General features: G+C 41.9%; 1 protein-coding gene and 1 pseudogene across 2 annotated transcripts in view; both read left to right on the top strand.

The window, feature by feature from the left end:
• PPP1R36 (protein phosphatase 1 regulatory subunit 36) overlaps positions 1–27,090 on the top strand; it is a 44,756-nt gene that overhangs the window by 10,182 nt on the left and 7,484 nt on the right. Inside the window, exons 4-8 of the mRNA XM_023232288.2 lie at positions 6,195–6,281; positions 6,801–6,898; positions 7,084–7,150; positions 10,377–10,475; positions 17,303–17,437. Of these exons, the coding sequence (XP_023088056.1) occupies positions 6,195–6,281; positions 6,801–6,898; positions 7,084–7,150; positions 10,377–10,475; positions 17,303–17,437 (486 nt within the window). The remainder of the gene's footprint in view (positions 1–6,194; positions 6,282–6,800; positions 6,899–7,083; positions 7,151–10,376; positions 10,476–17,302; positions 17,438–27,090) is intronic.
• LOC111555871 lies at positions 820–1,447 on the top strand (annotated as a pseudogene). The gene has a single exon (XR_002735664.3). The product of XR_002735664.3 is annotated as a thymosin beta-4 pseudogene (transcript).

The following is a 27,090-nucleotide window of genomic DNA, read 5'->3' as shown; positions in this document are numbered from 1 at the left end:
TTAGAATTGTATCTTAGGCCTGGGTGCGGTGGCTCACGCCTGTAATCCCAGCACTTTGGGAGGCCAAGGCAAGGAAATACCTGAGGTCAGGAGTTTAAGACCAGCCTGGCCAAAATGGCAAAACCCCATCTCTAGTGAAAATACAAAAATTAGCTGGGTATGGTGGTACCCGCCTGCAGATCCAGCTACTTGGAAGGCCTGAGGCAGGAGAATCGCTTGAACCTGGGAGGCGGAGGTTGCAGTGAGCCGAGATCACGCTGTTGTACTCCAGCCTGGGCAACAAAGCTAGAATCTGTCTCAAAAAAAAAAAAAAAAAAAAAAAGGAACCACATCTTAGAAAAATGGCTGGGCCAGGCACAGTGGCTCACACCTGTAATCCCAGCGCTTTGGGAGACCAAGGCAGGCAGATGGCCTGAGCTCAAGAGTTTGAGACCAGCCTGGGCAACATGGCAAAACCCTATCTCTACCAAAAAGTACAAAAATTAGCCAGGCATGGTGGTGCACACCTGTAGTCCCAGCTATTTGAGAGGCTGAAGTGGGAGAATCATCTGGGCCCTGGAGGTTGAGGCTGTAGTGACCATGATGGCACCACTGTACTCCAGCCTAAGCGACAGTGAGACCCTATCTCAAGAAAAAAAGAAAAAAGAAAAAGAAAAATGACTGGCTAAAAGATGGAAAATTGTTTTGGGGGAGACAAGACTGAAGGCAAGGAGATCAGTTAAGAAACAATTGCAGAAATTCAGTTGACAGATGGCTAAAATTAGGATGGTGGCAATGGAAAGAGAGGGAAGTAGCTTAAAAAGATATTAAAGAGAAACTCGGTGGTGGCCACTGCGCAGACCAGACTTCACTCGTTCTCGTGCGCCTCGCTACGCTTTTCCTCCGCAACCATGTCTGACAAACCCGATATGGCTGAGATCGAGAAATTCAATAAGTCGAAACTGAAGAAGACAGAGACGCAAGAGAAAAATCCACTGCCATCCAAAGAAATGACTGAACAGGAGAAGCAAGCAGGCGAATCGTAATGAGGCATATGCCGCCAATATGCACTGTATATTCCACAAGCATTGCCTTCTTATTTTACTTCTTTTAGCTGTTTAACTTTGTAAGATGCAAAGAGGTTGGATCAAGTTTAAATGACTGTGCTGCCCCTTTCACATCAAAGAACTACTGATAACGAAGGCCGCACCTGCCTCTCCCATCTGTCTATCTGGCTGGCAGGGAAGGAAAGAACTTGCATGTTGGTGAAGGAAGAAGTGGGGTGGAAGAAGTGGGGGTGGGACGACAGTGAAATCTAGAGTAAAACCAAGCTGGCCCAAGGTGTCCTGCAGGCTGTAATGCAGTTTAATCAGAGTGCCATTTGTTTTTAGTTCAAATGATTTTAATTATCGGAATGCACAATTTTTTTAAATATGCAAATAAAAAGTTTAAAAACTTAAAAAAAAAAGATATTAAAGAATTTAGTGATTAGTGAGCCATGAGGGGTGAGGGTGATGGAGGAATCAAGGAAGACACCATTTTCCGGCGTGAGCACCTGGTTTGATGCTGGTACTTATTTACTGAGATGGGGGAAACAGGAGGCGGGCATACATGGTTAAGGGGGAATGTGTTTATTTTGGACAGACTGAGTTTGAGATGCTTCTAAGACAGCTGATTGATGGTGTTCAATAGACTGATGTGTCACTTTATAAGTGTGCAGAAAGATCTCAGCCTTGAATATAAATTTGTGTGTTATTGGTGCTAGTGAAGTAGATGGAATTATTCAGAGGGAATGAGAAGAATAACCATGTGGAGTTCTGAGAGGGCCCTCATTTAGGGAAGGAACATTCCTCAGAAAAGGAGCTTTAGAAGGAGACCAATAAATTGTAGCCAGAGAGAGGGGAGGAGAATGGAGTGTCCTGAATCCAGATAATCTGTTTCACAAAGTAACATCTTGATCTCGGGAGCATTCAAGTTTTATCCCATCAACTTAAGACCCTGAAAGTTCTGAGGTTTTAGTCCTCTTCCACCTGGGATAGGCCAGCTTCTATACCACTAGCCAAGAGGAGTGCTAGACTTCTAGGTATTCTGAAGTTCAGATCAAGAAAAGATGATTCCTTTCCCCTCCCCCAGCTTGAACTCCCTAGCCTCTCTCCTGGTCAAATGACAACGGGAAATCTTACCCTTAGAGACAACCTAGCTCCCTACTCATAGGCAAGTCTTGCCTTACTTTTGCAGATTATACCCTGATGGGAATGGCTATCAGAATACAACAGATACCCATAACCTCCATGCAAGAAATGCCAGGGAAAGGGTGGCCATTATTTCTTAAGAGGTAGTTAAGGAAGAGCAGTGGAGAATGGTTCACGTCCTAGCTCTGCCCCTTACTAGATGGTTATCAGTTGTCAAGTTACTCCGCCTCAAAAATTCTCAGCTCCTTAATCTATAAAATGAAATAATAATGCCTCATGAGAAGTAAATGAGGGTGCTGGTATAGTTCATCAGCATGCATGCCCATTTCTTATTTGGTAAAGAGATAACACCTTTACTCACAGGCATCATCTAGGTTGGCCCACGAGGCAGACTTTTCTCTCTCACATAGTACCTGTTATCCTTTCCCTTCTTGCTTCAAGTGCCCCTATTCCAAAGCTGGGAGGGAACCAGCAGTCTGCCTGAATCTTTGCCAAGGTCATGGACTCCCCTGAGGACATAAAACCGAGGAAACCCTACTCTTTCGTCATGGCCTGAGAGAAGACTCTATGAGAACCATCAAAGAGGTCTAGCTTGTGTGGAAGCCAAAAGCCCTCTGCATTTACGTGATGGATTCTAGAGAGAAAATATGAATTGCTTTCCTGTTTACTTCAAGGCAAGGGGAATGACATGAATATATTGTAATATTAGGAAATTACATCCACCTTGTACTCTGGAGGGAGTAGGAGGGTACAGGCTAGCTAGCCCAGACTGTGGTTTGGGCACCAATCAGAGGTTCAATTCACAGTGCAATTTTCAATTATTGGCTGGGTGCGGTGGCCCACGCCTGTAACCCCAGCACTTTGGGAGGCCAAGGTGGACGGATCACTTGAGGTCAGGAGTTCGAGACCAGCCTGGCCAACATGGTGAAACCCCTTCTCTACTGAAAATACAAAAATTAGCAGGATGTGGTGGCAGGCACCTGTAATCTCAGCTACTTGGGATGCTGAGGCAGGAGAATCACTTGAACCCGGGATGAAGAGGTTGCAGTGAGCTGAGATCGTGCCACTCCAGCCTAGGTGACAGAGTGAGACTCAGTCCCCCCCCCAAAAAAAATTCAGTTATTACTAGTGTTGCTTCTTGGTAAGTTGAAATGCATTTTGAGCATAGGCTGCTTTAGGGCTATAGCAGAGCACTCACAAAGTGGAACCTGTCTCACCGGCCAAGCTAGAGAATGACTTCAATGAAGTGAAAGCCACTCAGACAAGTGTGAAGTAGAGAAGGTGTGTCCAGAGGTCAGAGCATAAAGACTAAAAGCTTAGCAGTAAATGCCAGACTATTTACTGGCAGGCACTACCTAGAAGTTTCTAACACTGGCACATGGGTCAGCCTCTCCAAGCCCTAGTTCTCCATCAGTAAAATGACAGCATTATACTAGATGATATTTTTTACTTCTAATAACCCCCAAATTCTATGATTTTATGATTTTATTTTTTATTTCATTTTATTACTATTATTTTTTTGAGACGGAGTTTCGCTCTTGTTGCCCAGGCTGGAGTGTAATGGTATGATCTTGGCTCACCACAGCCTCCACCTCCCGGATTCAAGCGATTATCCTGCCTCAACCTCCCAGGTAGCTGGGATTACAGGCATGAGCCACCACGCCTGGCTAATTTTGTATTTTTAGTAGAGATGGGGTTTCTCCATGTTGGTTAGGCTGGTCTCAAACTCCCAACCTCAGGTGATCCACCTGCCTCGGCCTCCCAAAGTGTTGGGATTACAGGCGTGAGCCACTGCGCACAGCCTCGCTTTTTTATTTATTTTTAGACAGGGTCTCACTCTGTCACCCAGGCTGGCTAGAGTTCAGTGGTGCAATCTCAGCTCACTGCAATCTCCACTTTCTGGACTCAGGCAATCCTCCCATCCCAGCCTCCCAAGTTACTGGGAACACAACAGGCACCTACCACCACACCCAACTAAAATTTTTTTGTATTTTTAGTAGAGACAGGGTTTCACTATGTTGCCCAGGCTTGTCTCAAGCTCCTGGGCTCAAGCGATCCCCTGGACTCAGCTTCCTCCTAAAGTGCTGGGGTTACAGGTGTGAGCCACCAAGCCTGGCCAATTTTATGGTTTTATAGTTCCAAGTTCATCGGACTTAGTTCATAGACCTGATCTATATAAATAAGATAGTCCCAAATGTATCCTTTCAAATTTCTTATTTTAAGGCTTTCTTGTCTCAGAACATCTCAGGCAAACTAGTATAGCAAGAAACTTTGAATTATAGTGATGGGCCGAGAAAAGCGGGAGGAGACACAATTTTATTTGACATTAACTTAGATTTGGTGTTTCTACCTTCTCTCATCTTCCAAAGAGAAACCCAGGAGAGAGCTGGGAGCACCTGGGATTTCTTTAGTCTGTATATCAGTGTTTTGAAAAGTTATGCAGGTAATACATTTTCATAAAAAATTCAAATAATGCGGACGTATACAGATGTGAAAGTGAGATCTCCTCATTACCCTCTCTCCTTCTTGCCCCGTCTGATCCCCCACCCCTCTCTGGAGGTAGCCACCATCAACATTTGGTATCTTTCCATTTCTTTTTCCTTGCACACCTCCACCTCCAGTATTTTAGCACACCCCGCCCCATGAATACCCATTTCTTGGAGACCGGTGATAAGAGCAGCACCAGAAAGAATGAAAAGCTTAGAAATCATCACTGGCCAACTTGGTGCCGGTCATCTTAAAAAAAAAAAAATAATAAAGTGGAATAATTAAAAAAAAAAATCATTCTCTTGAGGTAATATTGTGTACGTGCTTTTAGGAACTAACCTACAACATGAATATTGCCAGGCAGTTGGAGAAACTCCTGGAAGAAGAAGAAGGTACCAAGCTGACTTTATTACTCTCATGGGGGGGTATTTCTTTAACAAAGAAATAATAAAGTTGTCATGATTGATATTCGTCTTTAGAGAATGAATAAAGTTAAGGGGAAGTGCTTCTGTTACTGCATCTGCATCTCAGCTTAACAGAGGGACACATAACTTTGGACAGAGGGTAAATTTCTGCATTGTGTTATCAATGTGGCATTGTTATAACCCACAATGGGTTTGACAGACACCACAGTTCTCCCAGAAACTGTACTATCTATAAGGCAGGAACCTCATCCTGTTAGCCTTCAAAACACTTTTCTCTGTTTTTCTGTTAGCATTTGCTGAGACTCTCAAAAGTCTGTTCAATGGCTCTGATCAGAAACCATCTTATTTCCAATGTCATAGCAATTCCTAACACGTAGTAGATCATCAGTATGGATTTGTTTGTTACTTAATTGGGTTCCTGTGTTAGTCAAACTCATTACGGCTTAGTAGTGCTCGTACAACATGCTGAGAAACTCTGAGTTAAGTAAAAGGTCCTGAAACCCACCTGGAGATGGAGATGGCTGAGGCCTTTAGAAGAGTCCACAGCAGTGAATACTGAGATTGCTGTTTGGGAGGCAGGATTGCCTGGTGGCTCAGCACTCGGCTCTGTGGCTAAAAACCTAGGCACCAGTCGTGACTTTGCCAGTTGCTGTTATTTTAGTCAAGTCACTTAATTTCTTTTTAAGTTTCCATTTTTCTTGTATGTAAAGATGGTGATCATATTTTGTGTTAGAGTTTCCATGAGGATTAAATGAGATAGTGCCTAAAAGCACTTGTCATATAACAAGTACCTCAATAAATAATCTTTTCAAACTTGCCAAGAGCTTTCTCTTTCTTACGAAGTTGCTACAAGATTTTTCAGATACTCTGTGTGTGGTGGTATTCTGGAGACTGCTGATGGTTAGAGGCTGAATGTAAAGTCTGAAGTTTTAATTTTTCTCTAGATAAGTGTTCCATATGTAAATACATGAATTGAACACTGCTGTGTCTCAGATTCTCTTCAGCCTCTGCTGATAATATATGCTAGTCCAAAGATTATGAGCTATGATATGATTTGACTTGTTTTCCCCTGGAAAAGGTGAAGTGCCTAATTATCTCATTTTTATTGCAGTTTTACACCTGCAGTAGAAGTCAAGGAAAAAGGAAAGAAAGGCAAAGCAGTTCACTTTGCAGAAATTGATGGTCCAGCTTCAGACAGGTAGATTAACTTCCCGGTCATGCCAGAGTTGCTGATAGCATCTCTCAGTGGAATGGCTTCAGCCTTTACAAACTACGAAAATACCATTCCTATTATTCTAGTTTGCAATGCGAATACCCATCAAAGAAAGAACATGCAGTATTTCAGAATTATGGTGGGAATTACAATAGTCCCAATAAATGTATTCTGTTAACCTGGCTGTTAGCACATCTTCAACCTTTTACAGTTTTTTAAAGTTTGAAAATGATAGGTACACCAGAACAGATGATATAAATGATCTATTTTGGATGGTATTTGTATAAACATTTTATATCAGGCAGTGAACATCCCTTTTGCCTTAACATAGTAAATAAAATGTTTAATAAAAAGCATTCCAAAATGATCTTACATCAAACAAAACCCATGTATGACACTCAGGCTCCTATTACTTTTTAATAAATGCTTTCTGCACCTCAGGATAGATTGAATACAACTAAAATATATTAAACCACTACTGGCAACTGTTATATTCCAAAACAGGTTGACAGATAAAAGACTTGCTGCAAGAGATGATAAGTCAGCTAAAGCTTTAGAGAAACGAGGTCAACAGGGCACCATTACACTGGATGATGTTAAATGTGAGTAACTGTTTCTTTATCCATACATAAACATTCATCTGTACATGCATACACAAACATCCATTCATCCATCTGTACATAAACATCCACCCATCTATACATAACATCCATATGTAAACATATCTTGTGTGACTCTCTAAGGCAGCTCTTTGTCCCTCTCTCAATTGTCCATTTCCTCTTTTCAGTTGTTGCTTTGCTTTTGCTACAAGATACTGAGATGCAGCGGATCTGTTCTTTTACAACATTTATGAGGTATCTATTGCTTATGAGGCATTTTAGATCTTTTATCCTTTATTTTTCAGTAACTTCATCTGATATGTGATGACAAATCTGATTTTTAGAGGAAGAGTGTGAGACTGGCTCTATGCAAGCCATCCTAGTCACAAAGACTGTGACCAAAGAGTTGGAGAGAGGAAGCCAGAGATCATAGGAACCCCAAATAAAATCCCAGGGCAAGTAGTATGGAGAGCGTGCTGTCAGAGTCTCACATGGACTGTGCTATTTTTATATAATAGTTAAAGGATATACCCATTTGCTGACCGGGTGCGGTGGCTCACGCCTGTAATCCCAACACTTTGGGAGGCCGAGGCAGGCGATCACAAGGTCAGGAGTTCGAGACCAGACTAGCCAACGTGTTGAAACCCCATCCCTACTAAAAATACAAAAATCAGCCGGGCGTGGCAGTGGGCGCCTGTAATCCCAGCTACTTGGAGGCTGAAGGCAGGGAGGCGGAGGTTGCAGTGAGCTGAGATTGCGCCAATGCACTCCAGCCTGGGTGACAGAGCAAGACTCCATCTCAGAAAAAAAAAAAAAAAAATACAAACATTAGCCAGGCATGGTGGCAGACGCCTGTAATCCCAGCTAGTCGGGAGGCTGAGGCAGGAGAATTGCTTGAACCTGGGAGACAGAGGTTGCAGTGAGCCAAGATTGTGCCATTGCACTCCAGCCTGGGCGACAGAGTGAGACTCCCTCTCAAAAAAAAAAAAAAAAAAAAAAAAATCTACCCATTTACTGAAGATCACTTTTCTCTACTAGTTATGTTTGGCAGCCCCAGGATGTGCTAGGTGTGTGACTCTGGGTGAGTTTCTTGACATTTATTTATTTATTTATGAGACAGAGTCTTGCTCTGTCGCCCAGGCTGGAGTGCAGTGGTGCTCCGCCCCCTCGGGTTCACGCCATTCTCCTGCCTCAGCCTCCCCAGTAGCTGGAACTACAGGCGCCCGCCACCATGCCCGGTAAGTTTTTTGTATCTTTTAGTAGAGACGGGGTTTCACCGTGTTAGCCAGGATGGTCTCAATCTCCTGACTTCGTGATCCACCCGCCTCGGCCTCCCAAAGTGCTGGGATTACAGGCGTGACCGTTTCTTGACCTTTCTAAGCCTCATTCTCCTCAGCTACAAAATTGGGAAGTAATTGTGTAATTGTGTCCCCTTTGTATGGCTGTGCGTGGCTGTGCCTCACGTGGCCCCTGCACCACGAACGCTCAGTGAGAGTTGGGTGCCCGATGCCATTTGCACCCCTCCCCATTCCCTCAGCATACACATGCAGGCTGCTTGTGGCAACTGCCTGAGACTCGGCCTGAAGGCTTCATTCCACCACAGGCACACACTCAGCCTGACTGCAGGGCAAGCTCAGAGCTAGGGAATCAGTGCCCTAGAAGCAGCCCTTATTCAATGCCCTGCTGGAGGAGGAGTTGGTAGGTAAATTCTTGAGATGTTTTCTATCCTGTCTCCCAGAGTCCCCACAGGACTGAACTCCACTTACTTGTTAACACCCTCTTTGTTGGCTTCCTTTCCTGCCTCATTTCCCCACTTTCCTACTGATGTTTCCTGAGATCACTTCCAACTAAACTGTTCACTTTCAAGTCTTTGGCCCAGTGTCTGTTGCTGGGGAAACCCAACCTGAGACAGGGAGTTATTAATATCTTGAAAAGAAAATCTGTAATGCTCACCCTCATCCTGCTCTTTAGGTATAGTTCAAGAAAGCAATGCCGGAGAAATAATTTCCATTTGGGGCCACAAAGAAGGCAGCAAAAGTCTTGAAAAAATATTTAGAAAGAAAACAGTGACTTCTAGTTAAAAACAAATGAGACAGCATTGTCAATCAGTGCAGCCTTTTCAGAGAGCGAGGCACATACACTCTGTGGTAGCAGTTTCACTTCTGTCTATAATATTTTTTTTAAAAAAAGTAAATACCCACAATAGAAGACAGTTAAATATGAAGTATAGAATATTCTATCCAGCTCTTTAAAAGAATGAAGAAAATCTACATATAATATCATAGAAAGAGGTCTATGCTACACAGAAAAGTGACAAAAGCAAGTTGCAAAGAATTGTATATATAGTATTACCCCACTTATTACCAAAAAACATTTTTTTTTTTTGAGACAGAGTCTGGCTCTGTTGCCCAGGCTGGAGTGCAGTGGTACGATCTTGGCTCACTGCAAGCTCCGCCTCCCGGGTTCACGCCATTCTCCTGCCTCAGCCTCCTGAGAAGCTGGGACTACAGTCTCCCACCACCATGCCTAGCTAATTTTTTTTTGTATTTTTAGTAGAGACGAGGTTTCACTGTGTTAGCCAGGATGGTCTCAATCTCCTGACCTCGTGATCCACCCGCCTTGGCCTCCCAAAGTGCTGGGATTACAGGCATGAGCCACCATGCCTGGCCACCAAAAAACATTTTTAAGGCATGTAATCTTATACATGTGTATATGTTGGTGGAGGAGGAAGAGGAGGATGTTATATGTGATTGTCTATGTTTTAGAAAATTTAGAAAGGATTCATGCCAAACTCTTTATTTTTTTTTTTTTTTGAGATGGAGTCTCGCTCTTTTGCCCAGGTTGGAGTGTAGTGGCACAATCTCAGCTCACTGCAACCTCCACCTCCTGGGTTCAAGCGATTCTCCTGCCTCAGCCTCCCAACTAGCTGGGATCACGGGGATGCACCACCACGCCCAGCTAATTCTTGTAATTTTTAGTAGAGATGGGGTTTCGCCAGGCTGGTCTCGAACTCCTGACCTCAAGTGATCCACCCGCCTTGGCCTCCCAAAGTGCTGGGATTACAGGCATGAGCCACTGTGCCTGGCCCATACCAAACTCTTAATGGTGGTAACCACTAGGGAGTAGGATGGTGACAGATGGAGGAGGAGAGAACTTTTTACTTGATACATTTCTCTATATTTTTTAAACAATGGAAATATGTTGTATAATAACTTTTTAAAAATGAAAATTAATTAGTAAGCACAACTATAAGAATTTAGTGTCTGACCTCTCCAAAAGTTTTACTTACAAAAACCGGATTTCTTAAATCTTTAAATCTATAGTAGATAGAATTTTAAGTGGTAAATTAGTTCTTTGATAGGCATGATAACATGGTTTTCTATTTATTCTTGTGTTGTGTGCTCAATTTTTTTTTATGAGAAATCTTATGTTTGAAGTAGGTTAGCATTGACTCTTTTTGTTGTTTCAAATATCCCCATAGGAATAAGAATCTTGATAATTTCCTCATGGCATTATTGTACTACTTAGCTCGTTACTTGGAAAAAAACTCACTGGAAAAGAAACCCAAAAGCTATATGGTGTAAGTAAGATTTTATAGTGTGCTTTAGAGTTTTTTTCACTGCCAGTATTAAAAGTAACTTTTGTCTAGGATAAAGAGATGATGGAAATTTTTAAATCTTTGAGACGTACTGAGACATTTTACATGGGAAGAGTGTGTCAGTTTTTAAAGCTCACTGGATAATTTATATGTGTATTCCAGTAACAAAATATTCCAACTGATACAGACTAGCATTGCACAATAATGAGATAATGAAAGCCATGTATGTAATTTAAAATTTCTGGTAAACATATCTTAAAAATGTAAAAAGATACATGTGAAATTAATTTTAATAGTGTCTTTTGTTTAACCCAATGATGCAAAAAAATTATCATTGCAACAGAAGTTGATATTAGGAAGTTATTAATGAGATATGTTACTTTTTTGTAGTAAGTCTGGTATCTAGTTTATACCTATAATATATTTCAATTCATACTAGACACATTCTCAGTAGCCACATGTGGCTAGTGGCAGCCATCTTGAATGGTGTAGATATAGTTGTTGTTTGTGTGCTTTTTATGCTTACAAAGTTCTTGCTAAAGGGCTTGTAAGCATCCAATTAAAAAACATCTAAGAATTAAAAAAATTCATAGATTTGGCCAAAGTGGCATTCCACATCACAGCAAAAAATCCAAGGTTTCTTAGGCTACTTATAAAGAATTTAAATGCTTTAGCTTTAGGCAGAAGTGGCACAGAGGTGTACACCAGGGCAAGAATCTGGGAACTCAGAGTACAGAGCAGAACAATGCCTCTCAGCCTTGGTGACCTTTTGCAAACCATGGAACTTTCCGCGTGCCAGGCTGCCCTCCCCAGTAAGTGTGGAACCAACCCAATGATTTAGCTGTTAGGAATGCTGGGTAGAGTAATTAACTTGTTGCTGCAGGATGTTTTCAAAACACAAAACCCTGTATACAATCAAGCAGTTGGAAAAACATCTTATGGACGGAATAAATGCATCTGGATGGCAGTTTTGTAAAGAACCAAATAAATAATTTAAAAACTCTTGTTCCTGTAAAACCATCATAATATACAACATCAGTGTTATTTTGGGACTGTATTTCACAACAGGGCAGCCAGAGCATGAAGTGTTTCTATGGTAGCAAGCAAAAGGGTTTAAAGCCAGCTGTGGACTTAGAAAGTTTGAAGATTCTTACTATTTCCAAATAGAAACTTGTTAGACATTTTTGGCACTTTGGCTTATTATATTTTTTATGGTATTTCCTCTTCTGAGGCTTATTGCTAATCTAGCAAAAAGATTTGTTTAATTTTTTTCTTTTTTTTTTTTGAGATGGAGTCTCGCTCTGCCACCCAGGCTGGGGTGCAGTGGTGCAATCTCGGCTCACTGCAACCTCCACCTCCCAAGTTCAAGTGATTTTCCCAACTCAGCCTCCTGAGTAGCTGGGATTACAGGTGCCCACCACCACGCCCAGCTAATTTTTGTATTTTTAATAGACATGGGGTTTCACCATGTTGGCCAGTCTGGTCTCGAACTCGTGACATCAGGTGATCGCCTACCCTAGCCTCCCAAAGTGCTAGGATTACAGGTGTGAGCCACCATGCCTGGCCTACTTTCTTAATTGATAAGAATAGATAATAAGACAGGTTTTCTAGTTAAAGATGCAAACAAACATACTAGAACACAGTGGTATAAGGTAGACTGTTCCATAGAAGGAATCAGTTACTCAGATTGACAAAAACAAACCAATCAAAGCCTTAAAAGTATGAATTTTGGCCAGGCGCGGTGGCTCACGCCTGTAATCCCAACACTTTGGGAGGCTGAGGTGGGTGGATCACAAGGTCAGGAGTTCGAGACCAGTCTGACCAACATGGTGAAACCCCATCTCTACTAAAAATGCAAAAATTAGCTGGACATGGTGGCACACGCCTGTAATCCCAGCTCCTCAGGAGGCTGAGGCAGGAGAATCGCTTGAACCCGGGAGGCAGAGGTTACAGTGAGCCGAGATGTCACCATTGCACTCCAGCCTGGTGGACAGAGCGAGACTCTGCCTTAAAAAAAAAAAAAAAAAAAAAAAAAGTATGGATTTTATGGTGTGATTCTAAAAATAAAAATTACAACTCTTTATTTTCAGGCTTCCTGTGGTTGGTTTACTTACTATAATAGAATTAAATGTTGATTGCATTGAGGTATCCGCACAGAAGAAAAAAATTGATTTCAAATACCAAGATAGAGCATAGGGATAGTAATAGCATTTAATTCACAGAGTTATTATACAGAAGTAGATGAGATGGTGTTTCTTAACCCAGTGCATGGCACTTGGGAAGAAAGCCTACAGCCATGAGAGGAAAGCAGAAAAGGGTGAAGATGGATGGCAAAGATATACTTAGATGATGTCAGGTGATTAAAAGCCCTACTTCCAGAAGAAGAAGTCTTATCCCTGTTTTACAGGTGAAGAAATTAAGGCTCACAGAGGTTAAATAGTTTGTTGGGGATTACGTACTATACCTAGGAGATTACATTATAGTTCCTAGGTGGAACTGATGTTAGAACCCAGGTCTGTTTAACTCTAAGGCTTGTGCCTGAACCACTGCACAACATGCCCAGCACTTCCCACCAGTCAACTGCACTGTTTTCCAGAGTTTATCTGTCCATAATTAGAATTTTTAGCTTCTGAACAATTATGTGTGTACCGTCTGTTTGTTTGAGGCAGAGTATTGCTCAATCAACCAAGCTGGAGGGCAGTGGCACAATCTCGGCTCACTGCAACCTCCACCTCCTGGATTCAAGTGGTTCTCCTGCCTCAGCCTCCTGAGTAGCTGACACTACAGGCATGTGCCACCATGGCTGGCTAATTTTTTATATTTTTGGTAGGGATAGGGTTTCACCATGTTGGCCAGGCTGACCTTGAACTCCTGACCTCAGGTCATCCACCCACGTCAGCCTCCCAAAGTGCTGGGATTATAGGCCTGAGCCACTGTGCCCAGCCTGTATGTACTTTTAAACATAATATCATATGTACTTTCAAGTTATTATAATCTTCATAATTATAATTTTTAATGGTAGCATAGTTTTCCATCAAGCCAATGTGTGTGCATTGACTTACCTACTAAGAGGCAGTATATTGTAGTGGTTAAGGGTAAAGATTTTGATGCCTGGACTACATCTCATGGGAGACTCACTCATAAGTTAGGTTAATAAGCATCAAGTCCTTAAACAATATCTGACTGTATTGCTGCTCCCTTTATCCTTCTGTATTAGTCTGTTCTCATGGTGACATACCCAACTGGGTAATTTATAAAGGAAATTACCCAACTGGGTAATGACTAATAAATACATACCCAACTGGGTAATTTATAAAGGAAAGACATACCCAACTGGGTAATTTATAAAGACATACCCAACTGGGTAATTTATAAAGGAAAGAGGTTTAATGGATTCACAGTTCCACATGGCTGGGGAGGCCTCACAATAATGGTGGAAGGCAAATGAGGAGCAACGGCACGTCTTACATAGTGGCGGGCAAGAGAGCGTGCGCAGGGGAACGCCCCTTATGAAACCATCGGATCTCATGAGACTTATTCACTATCATGAGAACAGCACGGGAAAGACCTGCCACCATGTTCAGTTACCTCCCACTGGGTCCCTCCCATGACACATGGGAATTATGGGAGCTACAATTTAAGATGAGATTTGGGTGGGGACATAGTCAAACCATATCACCTTCTATTTTATATATTTTGGCAATTTCTAGTTTTTCTGATATATAAATAATGATTGCATTGAATGTCCTCATGCATAAAAATTTCCTCCTAATTTTGGATGATTTTTTTAAAAGAATAAATTTCCATGAGAGATGATATTGGATCAAAATTTATAATAATTTCTATGGCTCTTGAAATTATTTTCAGTTTTTTTCCCAAAGGATTATGCCAATTTTCTTTTACAAGCAATGCATAAGCACATCCATTTCAGCAAAATTTTGTCAGCATTATTGTTTGCATTTTTAAAGAATGTGCTTTAAAAATGAACCACTAACTGGGTTTGTATTTAAGGCAGTTTTACAAAATTAGATGAAAACAGTATGGGGGAATGGTTTCCAGACACAGAAATGTGGTGCAAGCAGGCCACCTCTGCCTGGAGTTTTGTATATAGGTTAGCTTCTCTTGAGTATTTTTTTTTCATAGCTTTTTCCTTTTTTTCCATTTCAACACATCAGTCCTTTATGTATATTTGCATATGTGGTCTAGGGACCACTTGCCTTGGAATCATTTGGGAAGATTGTTTTAAATTTCCTGGGCTAGACCCAGACTCCTGAGCCAGAATCTTGGAGAGAGGATTGCACTGGGAATTTGTACTTTTAGCAAGTATCCCCAGTGATTCTTTCATAATTCATAGGTTTATTAAAACTTGAGAAGCGGCCGGGCGCGGTGGCTCAAGCCTGTAATCCCAGCACTTTGGGAGGCCGAGACGGGCGGATCACGAGGTCAGGAGATCGAGACCATCCTGGCGAACACGGTGAAACCCCGTCTCTACTAAAAAAATACAAAAAACTAGCTGGGCAAGGTGGCGGGCGCCTGTAGTCCCAGCTACTCGGGAGGCTGAGGCAGGAGAATGGCATAAACCCGGGAGGCGGAGCTTGCAGTGAGCCGAGATTGCGCCACTGCACTCCAGCCTGGGCGACAGAGCGAGACTCCATCTCAAAAAAAAAAAAAAAATATATATATATATATATATATATATAGGCAAACAACAGACAAGCTGAAAAATGGGGCTGCAGTGGGTGGCTGAAGCATCTTTCAGTTAAATCATGTCATGAATACTTCCTTCACATACAGTCTCAAAAAAAAAAAACAAAACAAAACTTGAGAATCATTGGCCTAAAAGCTTCAAGGCATTCCTTGGTGGTTGTAGTTTGATTTAGTTGTTTTCTACAGCAAAAGAAGAATATTAGCTACTGGCAGCTCTGGCAGAGCAGGGTGACCAGTGAGGGTGGGGCTGCTGAAGGAAACAGGCACAGGGGTGTGGCCACTGGGGTGCATCTGGAGGGGTGTGTTTGGGTTATATGGCATTTGGGCACTTAACATTGGAGCTCACTTTATTCCAGAAATCCATTTTATTCCAATGACTCATAAGCCTTTTCATCACATGTGATAACATTTTCTGCTTTGAAATGTTTATATCATCCTTAAATACACCCCCTTCCCCTCATGGCATATCTTCATGGAGTCAGTCTAATGGTTATATCAGAAGGGGCAGTCATTTGTCCCTGTTTAGAGTAAATATCATTTGGTGTCTAGTGACACCTCACTTTTCAATAAGAGTACAACTCACTTTTCGATAACGTTGGAATGTATCATCAGCAATATTGTTTCCTACTGTATTGTACAGCAGAAACTTAAATTTTGGCTTCAGACATGCTGTAACCTAAGAACAGTTTGTCTTTGAGAAAGTTCATTTGCAATTCAATTGGAACTGCGGCTGGTTTCACAGGGAAGCAGTGTTATTGTAATTGATGCCACAGCTCCCAGAGTAGTAGTCCACAGATGCCTCCTTAGTAAACACAACTACACTCAGAACTGAGAGTTGGTCCTTGTTCACATGCTGAGCCCCCAAGCTCAGTAGTGACATAGAGAACACAGGGGAAGCTGAGGTACATAGCCTCCACGGTTGTTTTAGGAAAATAGCAGGAAAGTAGGCTGCTAACTGCCTCAGCAACCAGTATAGATAATTTGTTAGTTGAGCTGTTCTGTATAAATTAGGACTACCTGCATATAAAATTGAGGCTACATAACATGAAGTATAATCTAATAAAAAAGCAAAAATAGGCCGGGCGTGGTGGTTCATGTCTGTAATCCCAGCACTTTGGGAGGCCAAGGTGGGTGGATCACTTGAGATCAGGAGTTTGAGACCAGCCTGGCCAACATGACGAAACCCCGTCTCTACTAAAAATACAAAAATTAGCCGGGCATGGTGGCAGGCACCTGTAATCCCAGTTACTCCGGAGGCTGAGGCAGGATAATTCTCTGAACCGGGAGGTGGAGGTTGCAGTGAGCCAAGAGCATGCCACTGCACTCCAGCTTGGGTGACACAGCGAGACTCTGTCTCAAAAAAAAAAAAAAAGCAAAAATACACCGTAAACTTGAGATGCTGATTCCATTGATTAAATATGAAGGGACTTTAAGGATTTTCCTATATCACTGCTTAAATAAAATAAACTTGGGGGGAGGGGGGAGGGATTGCATTGGGAGTTATACCTGATGTAAATGACGAGTTGATGGGTGCTGACGAGTTGATGGGTGCAGCACACCAACATGGCACAAGTATACATATGTAACAAACCTGCACGTTATGCACATGTACCCTAGAACTTAAAGTATAATAATAATATAAATAAATAAATAAATAAATAAATAAATAAAATAAACTCATTGGTAAGTGAAGTCTGTTGTATTTCTTTCAAAATAGTTTATGGCTGGGCACACTGGCTCACGCTGCCATCCCAACACTTTGGGAGGCCAAGGGGAGGATCACTTGAGTCCAGGAGTTCAAGATCAACCTGGACAACATAGTGAGACCCTGCCTCTACACAAAATAAAAAAAGATTAGATAGGCATGGTGGCGTGTGCCTATAGTCCCAGCTACTTAGCAGGCTGAGGCAGGAGGATTGCTTGAGCCCTGGAGGTTGAGGCTGCAGTGAATTATGATTGCACCACTGCACTCCAGCCTAGGTAGCAGAGCAAGACCCTGTCTTAAAAGAAAAAAAAAGTTTATAATTCTGACTTTTTGCTAGTTAATATAGGCATTTATGAAAATTAACCCAAATTCTCTTTTTTTTTGTCCCCCCCATCAGAGGCCTTGTAGAGAAAAAAGAAATGGAATTGGTTTTAAGTGAATTAGAAGCAGCCCAGAGGTACTTGGCGCAGAAGTACTGTATCCTTGTGCTGGGCTTGGCAATGCCGGATAAGCATCACATGTGCTGTGGAAAGTAAGCACACATTTGCACTTCATTAGATCATCACTCCATCATAGACCCACACCCTTAAGATGCTTCCATTTGGCTTTGGTTAACTTGAGAAAATGTTCCTTTTTCTGTTGTCCAGAGTAATTGGGCTCAGGTGAGAATCTGTCCCAAACCCTTGTAATGTCTCCTTTAAGAGAGCGAAGTGCATGTGGAAGAAATCTCAGAATCTCAGCTGATATTTTTAAAACTTTCCACTGCTTGAGATTGAATGACATGGTCTCTCAGTGAAATCTTGCTCTCAACCATGAAGGGCTCTTGCTGCCAGACTTGGCTCCCTTGAGCAGGAGGCCTTGTGGGGCTGGTAGTGCAGAGGGATTAGGTGTCTCCCTACCCTTTCACTGCTTATTTTGCAGCAGCAACAATTGTGAGTAGGAGCTGCTGAGGTGTGGATTCTAAGATGGTTCTTTGTGGGAAGATCGTTTTTACCTTAGGATGACTATTTTTACACCACTGTAATTAAAACTTAAAGAGGAGTCTCATCACAGGTTTGGGATCACAAGGTCGAAAGCATCAACCCTTAACTCAGAATCTCCTTCTCTGAGTTTCACAACAGGCCCCAGATCTACACCATGTCAGCCAGAACAGCTTTTTTCCCCTATAGGAAAATAATTTTCCCCTCCATAGGAAAAGAACCTAGTATATGATGTGTCTCTTTCTACATTCTCCACATTTTCAAAGACCAGCTTTGTTAATGAGCATACTTACACAGTTGTTGGTATATACATTTTTGTATTCTGTATTTCTGGGGTACTTTCTCTTATTATTCTGATTATATGATTTCACTTACCACTTTGAATAGGATTCTGTTATGTAACATACATATTTGCTTAACCATTCTTTTTGTGTACATCTGCATAATTTTAGTTTTTGTGTGTTATAATATTTCTGCATTGAATAGCTTTATACAAACTGCTTTGTTCATTTGGACTATTTCCTTGTGGCTTATTTTCCACAGTATATTCACCTAGAAGGCCACAAACAGTTTTGTAGCTCTTGATACATACTGCTAGATTGTTCTCTAAGAAGGTTAAGACATTTTGTATTACCATCAGAAGTACGTATATCTGGTTGCATTGGATTTTATTACTTTAATATTTTTGATAGTTTAAAGGTGTATAAAAAGCTTAAAGATGTTTTATTTGACTGAGTATCTTTTTTTTATTTTTGACGAAGTCTCACTCTTGTCCCCCTAGTCTGTAGTGTAATGGCACGATCTTGGCTCACTGCAACCTCTGCCTCCTGGGTAGTAATTCTCCTGCCTCAGCCTCCTGAGTAGCTGGGATTACAGGTGCTGCTACCACGCCCGGCTAATTTTTGTATTTTTAGTAGAGATAGAGTTTCACCATGTTGGTCAGGCTGATCTCGATCTCCTGACCTCAGGTGATCCTCCCACCTCGGCCTCCCAAAGTGCTGGGATTGCAGGCGTGAGCCACTGAGCCCGGCCTTGACTGAGTATCTTTTATGATGGTGGAGGCTGTGGTCTTTCTGTGTAAAATAATTTGCTGCCTGCCTGTTCATTTAGTTTTAACCATCTATTAAATGGAAACTGGGAATTTGTATAATTTTTTTTTTTTTTTTGAGACAGGTCTTGCTCTGTGGCCCAGGCTAGAGTGTAGTGACAAGGTGTGATCTCAGCTCACTGCAACCTCTGCATTCTGGGCTCAGGTGATCCTCTCACCTCAGCCTCCTGAGTAGCTGGGGCTACAGATGTGCACCACCATGCCCAGCTAATTTTTCTGTTTTTAGTAGAGATAGGGTTTCTCCATGTCGCCAAGTCTGGTTTCAAACTTCTGGGCTCAAGTGATCTGCCTGCCTTGGCCTCCGAAAGTACAGGGATTACAGGCATGAGCTGCTGTGCTCAGCCGAAAATTTGTATAATTTTAAAATATGTATCCCATAGCAAGGATTGGTCATTTGTATTTCTAGTTTGTTGCTTTCTTTTTGGTATTTGTGTTTTTACATATTAGGAAAATGTTTCACATTTTTATTTATTTGAATACGTCTACCTTGTTTCTGATGCTACTCGAGAGTCATGCAAGTTCTTGCCATTCCTAGTTTAACTATTTACCTTTCTTTCCTAGTTTTAAACAATAAGGTTTTAAAAAAATGCTGATCTTTGATCTATTTGAGATTTGTTACAACATATAAGAAGAGTTATGAATCTTAAGATATTTTGTCTTTACTAATATCCAACTTTCCAATACTTAGTGATTTTAGTCTCCACACTCTGTAACATTTCTTATTTATTAGGTGTTGAATTTTTTTCTAATATTTTAACCCAATTTGGGGAATTCCTATTGAGTTTTATTGATCAGTTTTTCTGTTATAAGTACAGGACTATATGGTTGATATTTTTCTTTAATTTATTCAACTCACGTTGAGTGCCTGTTATGTGGTAGTTATGGTGCCAGGTGCTAGGGTGCAAAGAACATACAGTCTTCAAGGAGTGTGTACAGTCTAATGGAGGAGTCATCAAGTAAGGAAAGCAGAGATTGCTGATCAGTACAATAGCGGCATAGACAGATAATGGGCACCCGTAGCAGGAGAGTGAGGGGTGTCCCTCAGGGACACTTGACTGAGGAGCATGGGCGGGAGCCAGGCAGGAAAGGGTGTGACTTAACGTCTGATAACAAGAGTCATTCCTCTTATCTTTGGAAATGTTCTATCTGGCCATTTTGCCTATTTGAGATAAGTTGCTAGTTTGTCCTAAAGATAAATTCCTTAAACTAGAATTCCTGAGTCAAATAGTATGCACATTTAAATGTGATAGATCATGTGTAAATTTTAAGAGTCTTATTCAAGAACACATGTTGCTATGACAAAAGATAAATGGAAAAACATAACTTGAGGTCCCTTTTTTGGGTTAGTCTTGGTAATTGAAAATACTTCATGAAATTCTGTGTTTATATTTTGCTGTTCTTACCCTGTTTTTCCAGTTTATTTTTTCTTATTACCCAACTCTTACTAAAAGTTTTGCTTAATCCGTGTTTTAATGTCTTTCATTTGAGCATCAATTTCTACCCTCCCATATAATGAACTTTACAAATATGAGATGTGGTTGCAATTTTTTTTTCTTTTTTCACTTTTTCTGGATGTTCCAGTCTTTTCTGCCTACCTACGAAAAGAAAAGGCAGGACAGAGACTGTATTTGGCTAATTCAGTCTTTTTTTTTGAGATGGAGTCTTGCTCCGTCGCCCAGGCTGAAGTACAGTGGCACGATCTCTGCTCGCTGCAACCTCTGCTTCCTGGGTTCAAGCAATTCTCCTGACAGCCTCCTGAGTAGCTGAGATTACAGGCACACACCACCAAGCCTGGCTAATTTTTGTATTTTTAGTAGAGATGGGGTTTCATCATATTGGTCAGGCTGGTCTCAAACTCCTGACCTCAGGTGATCCGCCCACCTCAGCCTCCCAAAGTGCTGGGATTACAGGCATGAGCCACGGCACTCGGTCCTAATTCATTCTTTAGTTGGGTAGATTTTTTTCCAAGTTACCCAGGGTCTGAGGGGCACAGGCATATATCTCTAATTTCTTCTTGGCTATTCATAAGGAGCTATGTTAGTTTATAAAGTTAAAAAACAGATATACATATGAAGTTTCTCTCAGCTGGAACTTGATATTTATTGATGTTTGCATCGATATACTTTCAGTTCAGGCTCACTTTCTTTGTTTTTTGGTTGTTTCTTGGCATTGTTGGCCATTTCTCTTCTTTCACACCCCTGTTTCTATAGTAGTAGATGTCCTCGATCCACTTCCAAGGCCCACCATCTGTGTGATTCGATTCACCATGTGTGTGTGATTTTTCATGACTTGGGAATACACTCTTAATGTGTACCCCTGACAACACCCATTCTTTATTCTACTACTTCCGTTCTGCAGCTTTCAAGTTTTTGCTGCTGCAGTTCTTTTATGGAGTTGACAAGTTTGGTTCTGCTTTCCAGCATGGGACCATGAAAATGTGGCACTCAGGGAGTGTAACTGAGCAGTGGCCCCAGCTGTTGCACCTGAATCCATCACCAGGTCTGCACTGAGGCCACATGTTTTAGCCTGTTTGGGTTGCTATAGCCAAGAACCATAGACAGGGTGGCTTATAAACAACAGAAATATATTTCTCGCAGTTCTATAGGCTGCAGGTCTAAGATCAGTATACCAGCATGGTCAGGCTCTGGTGAGGGCCCTCTTCTAGGTTGCAGACCGCCAGCTTCTCATTGTATCCTCAACATGGCAGAAAGAAGGTGACAGAGCTTTCTGGGGTCTCTTTTCTAGAACACTAATTCATATATAAGGGCTCTATGTTCATGACTTAATTATTTCCAAAGGCCTCACATCCTGATAACATCACACTGGGAGTTAGGATTTCAACATATGAATTTTGGGAGAACACAAACATTCAGCCCATTGCACCATTCCCGTAGACTGCCTCCTGCCAGTGTCTGAGTGCAGCAGGCCCATTCCTCACAGTTGCGGGACTCCTCTGACTGACAGCTTCAGCTTGAGGACTCCTCTTTGGCCTGGTCAAAACTTTCCTAGAGCTTTGCCACTGTCTGAGTTCCTTCCTACCCAGACCCTCCTGCCTTTCCTCTCACAGGGTCAGACATGCATTGAGGTGTGACGGCGCTCCTTGCCTTCTCCAGTTCTCTCATTTTCTGTCACCATCGTTTTCTCCAATAAATCTCATGTCTAGTGCTGTCTTGGTGTCTGCTTCTGATAACATATCCAACATCATAGCATTTTTAAGCTTTGCTGCCATGATTACTATTTTTTTTTTTTTTTTTGAGACGGAGTCTCACTCTGTCGCCCAGGCTGGAGTGCAGTGGCGTAATCTCAGCTCACTGCAAGCTCCCCTTCCTGGGTTCACGCCATTCTCCTGCCTCAGCCTCTCAAGTAGCTGGGACTACAGGCGCCCGTCATCATGCCCTAATTTTTTGTATTTTTAGTAGAGATGGAGTTTCACCATGTTAGCCAGGATGGTCTCTGTCTCCTGACCTCGTGATCCGCCTGCCTTGATCTCCCAAAGTGTTGGGATTACAGGTATGAGCCACCACAACTGGACTTTGTTTTTTTTTGAGACAGAGTTTCACTCTTGTTGCCCAGGCTGGAGTGCAATGGTGCAATCTTGGCTCACTGCAACCTCTGCCATCACGCCTGGCTAATTTTTTGTATTTAGTAGAGACGGGGTTTCACCGTGTTAGTCAGGCTAGTCTTGAACTCCTGATCTCAGGTGATCCACCCGCCTCGGCCTCCCAAAGTGCTGGGATTACAGGTATGCACCACCACGCTTTTTGTGTCTTTTAAAAGTACAGTCAGTCCTCGTCTTTTATGCATTCAGCTTTCTACAGCCTGTTGTTCTTTCTTACAATAATGTTCCTAAACCAATGTTTTTCAAAGTACAAGTTACAACACATTAATGGATCTCGAAATCAATTTAGTAAGTCTTGAAGAGAATAGACTAGAACTTTAAAAATCAGAGTACATCATAGAAAGTAAAAGTAAGTATTGTTTTAGGAGACTTTTGTTTCAGTGTGTATTGGGGACTCTATTAAATATATTTCTTTCTGTGGGTTACAGTAAAAAATAAAAACCACAATGAGATACTATTTCACACCAGTCAGAATGGCCATTATTAAAAAGTCAAAAAATAACAGGTGCTGGCGAGGTTGCAGAAAAATGGGAACCCTTATACACTGTTGGTGGGAGTGTAAATGAGTTCAACCACTGTGGAAAGCAGTGTAGCGATTCCTCAAGAGCTAAAAGCAGAACTACCATTCGACCCAGCATTCCCATTACTGGGTATATACCCAGAAGAATGTAAAGCATTCTGCCATAAAGACATATGCATGCGAATGTTCATTGCAGCACTGTTCACAATAGCAAATATATGGAATCAATGGAATCAACCTAAATGCCCAACAGTGACACACTGGGTAAAGAAAAAGTGATATGTTTACACCTTGGAATATTCTGTAGCTATAAAAAAGAATGAGATCATGCCTTCTGTGGGAACATGGATAGAGCTGGAGGCTATTATCCTTAGCAAACTAGCACAGGAGCGGAAAACCAAATACTGCATGTTCTCATTTATTTATAAGTGGGAGCTAAATGATAAGAACTTATGAACACAAAGAAAGAAGCAACAGACACTGGGGTCCACTTAAGGTGGGAAGGGTAGGAGGAGGGAGAGGAGCAGAAAAGGTAAGTATTGTGTACTGAGCTTAATACCTGAGTGATGTGATAATATGTACAACAATCCCCCGTGACTTGTGTTTATCTATTTAACAAGACTTCACATGTACCCCCAAACCTAAAATTAAAAGAAAAAAGAAACCCAAAAGGACAAGAGCATATATAAAATAATGGAATTGTTACATTTAATATCTCTGATGAGTGAGGTGTAGTAGTAGATATAACATAGAGATACTTAGAAGCTGGGGATGTTTCAGCATCAAAAATACCTTCCTGTGATCCAAAAACAGGAAGCTTTTGCCAGTGTCTAGGGCTGTTGGTGGAGGTTCAGCTTGCTGTAGACTTCATTGTTTAGAAATAAGTAGTGTTTTCTCTTGACAAAGTTTTTAAGAAAAGCATTATGATAAAATTACAGTCATCTTTACAATTTCCTACTCAATCATTTACAACATCACAATTGACACTGATTTCTTTTGTCTTTAAAGTGTCACTTCTAGTTAGAAAACTAGGATTTAAAGTTTAAAAACCTGCTCTTGGGCTGGGCACGGTGACTCACTCCTGTAATTCCAGCATTTTGGGAGGCCGAGGCAGGCAGATCACGAGGTCAGGAGATTGAGACCATCCTGGATAACGTGGTGAAACCCCGTCTCTACTGAAAATACAAAAAGTTAGCCAGGCGTGGCGGCGTGCGCCAGTAGTCCCAGCTACTCGGGAAGCTGAGGCAGGAGAATGGCGTGAACCTGGGAGGCGGAGCTTGCAGTGAGCCGAGATCGCGCCACTGCACTCCAGCCTGGGGGAAGAGTGAGACTCCATCTCAAACAAACAAACAAACAAACAAAACAAAAACCTGCTCTTAAGAAATGATTTTGGCCAGGCACAGTGGCTCATTCCTGTAATCCCAGCACTTTGGGAGACTGAGGCAGGAAAATCACTTGAGCCCAGGAGTTCAAGACCAGCCCGGGCAACACAGTGAGACCCTCTCTCCAGAAAAAAATTAAAAAATTAGCTGGGCATGGTGGTGCATGCCTGTATTTCCAGCCACCTGGGAGGCTGAGGTGGGAGAACTGCTTGAGCCAGGGAGCTTGAGGCTGCAATGTGTTGTGATCGTGCTGTTGCACGCTAGCTTGGGTGACCGAACAACACCCTGCCTCAAAAAAAATTTTTTTTTTAAATTTCTCATACTTAATGTTTAATCTTTAAAAACACATATACATTGCAAACTAATGTTGGGATAAAAAGCAAACTATAAACAATTATACCACAATTAGAGAATTTATAATATTTTTTAGTTCTCGGCATAGAGCCTCCCACTGAAGTAATTGTACTTTTTCCAAGGCAATTTTTACATAAACCTTTAAAGGAACACATATGTTTGAAAGTAGGTGATGGCCTCTGTTTAACACTAGTTCATTTCCAGATGGTGCTGGTCATTTTTCCACTGTGTGCGACATAACCCATGTTTCCTCTGCCTGCTGGATAGCAGTTTATAGAAGAATGAGCGTAGATCTCACCACCCACATAACAAATTCCATACAGGTCAGACGCTGAACAAAGGACATAGAAGACAGACTGGAACACGTTTTTGCCATGATTCAGAAGTTTATATTGTTCTTTTGGTGGCTTTTACGTAGAAGGAGATGAGGACAATGTTTTTGCCAGTTATGGTAATTAACTCATTTTAACATTTCACTTCTTTCCGATTTCAGTAAGCTAATATTTGCGTGTGTATTTTCTGATTTTTCTCTCTCAGATATGTGTTACCGAAGTGAACTGGGGTCTGCTTGCCTGATGCAGTCAGGTGAAACATTCACACCATGGTTTGTAATATCAGGAGAAAGGAGAGCATTTATTTGCAGGTCGCCAAGCAAGTAGAATCAGGCAGCTCTTGCGTAAGACCTGACCTCTCTGATGGCTTGCAAGCAAGGGTTTTTAAAGGCAGGAGTAAATTTTAGGAAAGCAGAAGTTACAGGCAAAATTGTAAATCAATACATGGAGGTTATATATTGGTTTGGACTAAAAAGGCAGGATATTTTGAAGCGGGGCCTTACAGGTCATAAGCAGATTCAAAGATTTTCTGATTTGGTTAAGGTAGAGCAGCTTTGTTTAAAAAACTTGGGGTCTGTAGGAAGATGTGTTAGGTCTGGCTCGTGGACGTGACTTCTTCTAGGCCTCTCAGGAAGAACTTGAGAACAATGAATGCAGTCAGAGTTCAGTCCTTAATCTCCCCTTATCTGAGGTCTACATGCCAGTGGACCCATTTGGTGGGGGTCTGAGTTTCTAAAAAACAACACAGGGACGTATGTTAAAATGTTATTTTTACTTTATATAGAGAACCAAACATCTTGTGACTCTAACTTCCTTGGCTGTCTTTTAAGCTACTGTTACCTTCTTGCTTATCAAGTTGCTCATTTACTTCTCAGAGCTAGCTAGGGGCCTGGAATTTCCCTTAAAGGAACTCAAGGCTTTCCTTTATTTCCACGTTTGGGGGTGGGGGTGGGGTGGCAGATCCCTAAGTGTAGGGGGGTTGATCCCTGTTTTGTCTCATATGCACACTTAATATTGGACTACAACACGTTATGCTATTTATCTCTAGGATTAAAGATTTTCGTAGAACCAGCAGTTTAGGTGCTGTTAATTTAGTGCTTTCATGTCTCTTGAGAAGTAGAAGCATGTGCCTTTAAATGTCTGAGGAACCCTGACATCCCAAAAGCTTTGGCAGAATTTTGATGAACATGTTCAGTAAAAGTTCTCTGTGTTTTCCAAGTTAAGATATGAAAACCTCCTTGGTGGCAGGCACATGCCATAGTTAGATCTTTTCTTTGGTGATAGCCAATGCTGGCTCCACCCCCACCTCGACCCTAGCATTTATACCTTCTTCCACTGTTCTCAGTGCAGCTGTCACTTGATGGGCGACCAGAGAGGCTAGCGGTGGGGCTGACAGGGAAAACGGGAGTCTTTTTGAAACTCAGGTGTATAAATTATCCCTAAGCCCTATTCGTCTACCCTTACCCCCCCGTCACATGCTGCACCAAAGCCTCTTTCCCCTCCCCTAAAATACATCCCTTTGATACTGGCTTGTATAGAGCAGACCTTGCCCTTCATTGAAACCTGATTGTACCTACAGCAGCAGGTACAGGGGCAAGTAGGGGAGCACAACTTTTTTTTCTTCCCAGCCCAGAAGTCTGGGACTAAACTTTGTTTGCCTTTAGGAATGACAAATCATAAAATATACTTTCTTCATTTTGATTTGGAGCCAAGAGTCTAAGTTAGCAAGAAGGAATAAGAAAGCATCGGCCGGGCGCGGTGGCTCAAGCCTGTAATCCCAGCACTTTGGGAGGCCGAGACGGGCGGATCATGAGGTCAGGAGATCGAGACCATCCTGGCTAATATGGTGAAACCCCGTCTCTACTAAAAAATACAAAAAACTAGCCGGGC

The sequence above is a fragment of the Piliocolobus tephrosceles genome, chromosome 6 (genome assembly GCF_002776525.5).
Source record: "Piliocolobus tephrosceles isolate RC106 chromosome 6, ASM277652v3, whole genome shotgun sequence".
Taxonomy (NCBI): Eukaryota; Metazoa; Chordata; class Mammalia; order Primates; family Cercopithecidae; genus Piliocolobus; species Piliocolobus tephrosceles.
The sequence above is the reverse complement of the archived record's forward strand: the minus strand, read 5'-3'. Positions and strand labels throughout refer to the sequence as shown.